Here is a 6,814-nt window from a genome sequence, read left to right on the forward strand (position 1 = left end):
AGGTCAGAGAGGGTGGAAACTGGGTGTGAGGGTTAGTTATTCCTGAACAGAAGAGGACCAATATAGACCAGGGCCAAGTGTGTCTGTCTGTATGTTTGTAAATCAGCCTGCCAGCCTGATGCCCACACAGACACACATACAGTGTGAACCCCACCCTGTATCTTACTAGACAACTCATGAAGAAAGGAATATCCCACTGCTACTCTGCCAATATCTAATGAGAGGATAACACATACTGACTAATGTAGACTACACAATTAAAACTGACATAGGTCAGCAAAAGATAGGGTGGTGTGGTTCCTGTCACACAGCTCAAACTCTGTTCTGTGCCACTTCAGGTTGACTCCAGTGATTTTTGTGTTACTCTACTGCCTTCTCATGGACATTTGCTGCAATTGTCAAAGACTTTTTTGTGTGCATGGTTTAGAGCCAAGGTCAGCTCTCGAGGATTATTAAACAGCCAAGACTGTTCACTATGTTCAATTGTAACCTGTCAAGTCAAAATGTAATCTGAATGCTATTGTTACTTTAGAATGTAGCTAAATTACACCAATATATTCAATAATATATTCTATTGGGGACAGAAAACCAGAGACAGATTTTTTGTGTGTAACATCCATTTATCACCACATTATATGAGAAACCTGGAAATTACAAACATCCTTTTTATTGAAACTTTGTTGTAACATTTTAAATCAAATTCAGAAAAACAATAAAATGACAGAGTTAAGAGGTGGGGGTGACACTTCAACCTGAGAACTAGTACACTGATAGATGTATTTGGAAAAGAGAAGAGAAGGGAGGAGAGGTCAGTCTTGAAATACAGACCATTAACAGACATAATCATTGAAATACCTCATTTGTCAAATGTTACTGTTCATCAATGATTTTTTTCTTTTTTTGGTTCTTTGTGGACCTAAGTGGTCGTTTTGTATATGTTGTAGGCCCTATATAAAAATATCACAGGATAGATTTTCAAGTACATTCTTCAAGGAAAGTTTTCAGAACTTTGGCTTGAAGTCCTTTGTCATTGAAGCCAATTGGAGATATAACGTTACATAGAGGACAGAGTAGGAGCTACACATGCTAGATCATCTTGACATGATTTTCTCTGGGGTTCAGAACCCACCAGAAGCTTTTACAGCTAGAGACACAATACAGCAAATCTGTTGTAGTTTTCTGTAGAAAAATGTAATATTCAATCATTTCCCCCCATCTTACTTTCATTCACAAATAATTGCCTGCTATGAAAAAAGCATGTCAAAAGCATTTCAACAAAGAAAAAAAAAATGAAGACTGAAGACTATTTTGATGATCATAACCAATGGGAGCAATGATCAATATTGTACTAATAATAATTTCTCCAGAGATGTTGAGAATTGTATACAATCTTCGGAGCTGATCTGAGTCCTCAGAAACACACACCACAGTGGGGAGTGGAGGGCAGCTGGAGACAGACCTGCAGCACCTGCTCAGAAGCAGCACTGGACCCTGGCCTGCTCATGACCTTCGACCTCTCTACAACGATGTATCAAAACTGACAGATTTGGACAAGCAAGATGGTGGTCATCGTGAAAGCCCTTTATGAGGGCATGTTTCTGTGACGACCATCCAGCTTGAACATATCAGTGTTCAAATCTAACCAAGGTCCTGGGGTTAGTGGAAGCTAGGACCCATCTACTGCCTCCATGGCTGGTAGGGGAGGGGAGCAGGAAGAGGGACTAGGGCAGTTGTTGTAGCACCATGCGAAGGGAAAATAGCCTCCCAAACAGACAGACACCTGCCCCCGTCTGCCTCTGTACTGCCTCTCTAACGCTGCACCCCTCCCTCCCTCACACCACTCTAACCCATTTCTAGCTGCTCTCTCGCACTGATTACACGATTCTATCTCCTCCACCTCTACTGTACACTGCTAGCATCTGAGTGTGTGTGTGTGTGAGAGAGGATGTCCGATCAGCCACCAGCAGTTACATGCACAAAAAGAGTACCCTAGAAGACTGCTGCATTGAGCACTAAGAAAACACAACTATACACTTTATTCTTATGATCATAATCATTGTTTCTCTACACACTACCGAGAAGAGAGGGAGGAGAATAAGGAGGAGAGAAGGAGAGGAGGGGGAAGACAGACTGGTATGGGGAGGAAAGGAGTAGATAGGATGATAGATAAAAGCAAGATGGCGTCTTCTTAAGCGCGCTCCCCACGGATGCGGCGTGCCAGCTGGATGTCTTTGGGCATGATGGTGACACGCTTGGCGTGGATGGCGCACAGGTTGGTGTCCTCAAACAGACCAACCAGGTAAGCCTCACTGGCCTCCTGCAGAAACACATAGGAGACAGACACGGCTCAGTTAACAGGTGGGGTTATACCATGCCATTACAAAAAAATGTCACATTATTTAATTTTTTGGACAACTACGTCAAGGTCATATGGTAAGATGGACTATACCTGCAGAGCTCCGATGGCAGCACTCTGGAAGCGCAGGTCGGTCTTGAAGTCCTGGGCGATCTCCCTCACCAGGCGCTGGAAGGGCAGCTTACGGATCAGCAGCTCAGTGGACTTCTGGTACCGACGGATCTCACGCAGGGCCACGGTACCGGGCCTTGGACACACACAATCTTAATTACTACCATGATAGAACCGTTTCCAAGCAAGAGAGTCCAGCTGTGTTCAGAACTGAGAGGAATTCCTGGATGGCCACACTGGTTGTCAGGTGGAGGGGGTTACTTTTCAAAAACAAATTTCCTAACATTATGACCTCATTTCCAACAATTCCCAAGTCGGATAGGGCCAAATAAGTCAGGGCAACTCCTCCCTCCCACAACCCTGTCCAATCAAAATCTAGAAATAGGAGGACATGTCCAGACATGACCTTATCTACTCAAGATGTGATTGAAGGAAGAGTTGAAGAAAAAAAACGTTCCGTTATGTGTCTTGTTACGCGTGACCTTCCTCACCTGTAGCGATGAGGCTTCTTGACGCCTCCAGTTGACGGGGCACTCTTACGGGCAGCCTTGGTGGCCAGCTGCTTACGGGGGGCTTTGCCTCCAGTGGACTTACGGGCAGTCTGCTTGGTACGGGCCATGGCTCCTGGAATTCAGCTGGAGTACAAACACACACAAATGTGAGTATTCAGCACTACTATGAAACAAACAGTTGAACTACACTAAAGCACAACCTACATAGTAAACATCTCACCAATCAAAATCTATGAACTACCATCAATCAATTGGGAAAGCGCTGTCATTGGCTGCATGGTCGATCTAATTCTGTAAACATAGACCAACTGCCAATCAGGAAGAAGCCTACTAAGAGAGGGCGGGCTCTACGTTCGTCTAACGTTGTTGCTGGTCCCGCCCACTCAGCTGTGATGATGGCGTCTGTTTGATGCGCAACCGGGATAAAACCCAGGGCAGAGGAGCAAATGACTACCACTCAAACTTTGATATTTTACGGAATAACTGACAAACCATGCCATCAAAGTTCACAACGGCGTTGAAGGGAACATCTTAATGAACTTGTCTATGCGCATACAAACCGAGTTCGGCCCCCCAAGACGGCACACGACCGAACTGAACACGCGCATAATTTGAAACCGAATTTTCCCCGTCTGTGGGGGTGTAGAATAGACTGCAATTCTCCGTCGTTTCGACAGTGCTGGTGTTAGTTATTTTTCTTTACGACGAAAATGCATTAAATTCTCATAAAAACACACCAGAATGTAGACAATTTTAAACTTTAAAAATGTGAAGTTTACTTTTACTAAAGGTAGAATGTTTGCAGTGACTTACCTAATAGATAAGTGACCTTAAAAGGTATGAGAAATATTCAGCTTGTCTAGTCGTGTCAGTATTTTCTTCCTCGTATCCACAATGGGAACGAATCGTCCAGCGGGAAAATGGCCGCTCTGTCAATCATTTCTCCCAGAATGCAACTGTGTATACACAATGTTCCTCTCGCTACTTTGTATCCCTTCGACATTTAAAATGATCAGAAGTGGAAGACACATTTATGTTCTATTTTTATATCATTTGAACGTTTGTGTTTTAGTCGCTGCGCATGTATTTAACGAAGAACATTAGTAATTACGCCGAACGGCGCTATACGTGCTCAAATGTATTATTTCCCATAAATTGATTGTTAGTCAAATCCAAAATGTACATGAATCAGGAATACAAAATTAGTCTTAAATCTGAGTGTACTATGTGAAGTTTTTCTGAACTATTAAAGACAGTAGAAAGTTAGATTCACAATCTGCTTCTTTCTCAGAAAATCTGTTATAGTAATTAAATTACTAAACCGAACACACAATTTAAGGAACACCAGGTTTATTATCACCTTTTGTATGTGAAATTTGGGTATTACAAAAACTTGTTTTTAAAATGATATAAAAAAATCATAGCCAGTAAAAAAGGGTATCACATCAACCTGAGAGGAACACAAGTAAAAATCAAATGACCCAGATAAAAACAAAAGATATATGCTACATATTGGCCTCTGTAGGCTTTTGAGTCATTTTTATATAATCATGTAATTTCAATTAGATAACATAATAAGCCCAATTTGATTGAACTGTAAACCAGTAGAAATACAGTGCAGTTGTAAAAAAACACCTAGATAATTGAGGTTATGTGTGTGAAAATCATGCATTACAAAATGAGAACACAATCCGATTATAACAGTATTATATCTGTGTTTGTCAATACAGGAAGAAAACTAAGATACTTTATGTGGAGCAATATTTGCTGTGCTGAGGAAAGGTCTCAGAAGTGTTGACCTATATTCCTCACCTTCCCTCTCACTCCCATCCATGTAGGAAGAGAGGAGAATGTGAGGAATCAAAGACACACTAATGAGTTTCAGCCTCACCTTGAAACACAAACTCACTACTACACAAGACGTCCATCCACACAGATGCCTAGCTATTTCTGTGAGATTGTTGGGTCTGAGGTGTGTGTGTTATAGATTCACTCCATGAAAGTTATCGAAACAAACTCTTATGCTAAGTCTAAAAGAGGAAACAAGGCTACACTTTACTCTTGTCACAATCAAAACAAGCCAAAGCAAACTACTAACAAAGTTTATATAGATGGGAAAGGGATGGCAGATGAAGGGAGGAGCTGTGTTAGCAGGGCATTTTAAGCGCGCTCCCCACGGATGCGGCGTGCCAGCTGGATGTCTTTGGGCATGATGGTGACACGCTTGGCGTGGATGGCGCACAGGTTGGTGTCCTCAAACAGACCAACCAGGTAAGCCTCACTGGCCTCCTGCAGAAACACATAGGAGAGAGACACGGCTCAGTTAACAGGTGGGGTTATACCATGCCATTACAAAAAAATGTCACATTATTTAATTTTTTGGACAACTACGTCAAGGTCATATGGTAAGATGGACTATACCTGCAGAGCTCCGATGGCAGCACTCTGGAAGCGCAGGTCGGTCTTGAAGTCCTGGGCGATCTCCCTCACCAGGCGCTGGAAGGGCAGCTTACGGATCAGCAGCTCAGTGGACTTCTGGTACCGACGGATCTCACGCAGGGCCACGGTACCGGGCCTGGAGGTGGCACACACACACACAAGATATTAACTATGAATCCATTAGATAGATACATACATACCCTTTCATCATCCCCTTGGGGAAATAAACATACAAATAACTTATGCTGTTGTGACTGAATGATGATATGACTGTGTAGCTCACCTGTAGCGATGAGGCTTCTTGACGCCTCCAGTTGACGGGGCGCTCTTACGGGCAGCCTTGGTGGCCAGCTGCTTACGGGGGGCTTTGCCTCCAGTGGACTTACGGGCAGTCTGCTTGGTACGGGCCATGGCTCCTGGAGATTAGCTGCATACATTATAAATCAACTAAAAATATGTTCATAAAGTATAGATTGTATCTCGTCCTATTCCCCAATCAGAAAAGTTGCTATTAGCTGATTTTTTAAAATGTTAAATCTAGCCTGCAGAAAACAGTGCATGCACACGCATTTGTAGCAGGATATTTAAAATGAGCAATGAGCAAAACGTAGTCTTATTATTTGCTTACGCACGAGTAATCCAACTCAAAAAGGTCGGTACAAAACAAAAACAAATCCATGCGCTGCTGGGGCCCCGCTACTTTTATGTCAAAACATGGTATCCAAGGCACCCAGATCCTAAATATGCGTGGAGCTAGATGTACATCAGTGTAGACCAATCGTAGCGTACACGTCTATCCTTTTCACCAATGGTCATGGCCGTGTATTAAATCGGTCCCTCCCCTAGAACATTTGAGAATGGAGAAGACGGACTATGGCTGCTACAAAAAGGGCAGCAAAATCAGGACCTTGGAAGAAGTAGGGGAGACTATTATACCGACGTAGCTAAAAAAAACGTCAGTGAAGGCATTTATCAGTTTGAGTAGGTGTTTCTACACACTCACAGGGATCAACCAATCAACTTTGGTTCGTAGATGACCCCTTAAAAAGCGCGCAATACCGAAGCAAATTGGAGGACGGAAACGTGTTTTTGGTCGCTGTTCAAAGGAGATCATAGAAAGCTGTTTCGGTCATTGGTCCGGCATTATGCCTTTTGCTAAATATGTGAAACTGACAACCTAAAATAAAATAGTTTACTGCTGATAACAGCAATTAAGTTGTTAGGTGGGGGAACAATCTTACCTTATAGATTGAGTAGACAGAGATTCCTGTTTTATAAGGCGAAATGTGTGCGCTGTTAAGCGTTGTTCTCAGCAGTATGGAGGACTAGAAAAAAGAAAAATAATGAACAGAGGTGTTTCCCACAATGCATCCGCTGCAACACACTTGCGTCAGTC

The 6,814-nt window shown here is 42.8% G+C and overlaps 2 protein-coding genes across 3 annotated transcripts; both read right to left on the bottom strand.

Moving 5' to 3' along the window:
* Nucleotides 1-647: 647 nt before the first annotated feature.
* On the bottom strand, nt 648-3,943 carry LOC134029061 (histone H3.3A). Its single transcript, XM_062473036.1, has 4 exons — nt 3,793-3,943; nt 2,959-3,102; nt 2,450-2,603; nt 648-2,317 (listed from the first exon to the last, which is right to left on the bottom strand). The coding sequence occupies exons 2-4, from the start codon at nt 3,084-3,086 to the stop codon at nt 2,189-2,191; spliced, it is 411 nt and encodes a 136-aa protein (XP_062329020.1). The 5' UTR covers nt 3,087-3,102; nt 3,793-3,943; the 3' UTR covers nt 648-2,188.
* A 369-nt stretch (nt 3,944-4,312) lies between these two features.
* On the bottom strand, nt 4,313-6,814 carry LOC134029060 (histone H3.3A). 2 transcript variants are annotated; one of them, XM_062473034.1, is made up of 4 exons: nt 6,660-6,814; nt 5,702-5,845; nt 5,401-5,554; nt 4,313-5,268 (listed from the first exon to the last, which is right to left on the bottom strand). In XM_062473034.1, exons 2-4 carry the CDS (start codon nt 5,827-5,829, stop codon nt 5,140-5,142), a joined length of 411 nt encoding a protein of 136 aa, XP_062329018.1. In that variant the 5' UTR covers nt 5,830-5,845; nt 6,660-6,814; the 3' UTR covers nt 4,313-5,139. The 2 variants fall into 2 exon arrangements, with proteins under 2 accessions (XP_062329018.1, XP_062329019.1); XM_062473035.1 differs by having other exon boundaries at nt 5,702-5,834; nt 6,660-6,809.

The sequence above is a fragment of the Osmerus eperlanus genome, chromosome 11 (genome assembly GCF_963692335.1).
Source record: "Osmerus eperlanus chromosome 11, fOsmEpe2.1, whole genome shotgun sequence".
In the NCBI taxonomy this organism is placed as follows: domain Eukaryota; kingdom Metazoa; phylum Chordata; class Actinopteri; order Osmeriformes; family Osmeridae; genus Osmerus; species Osmerus eperlanus.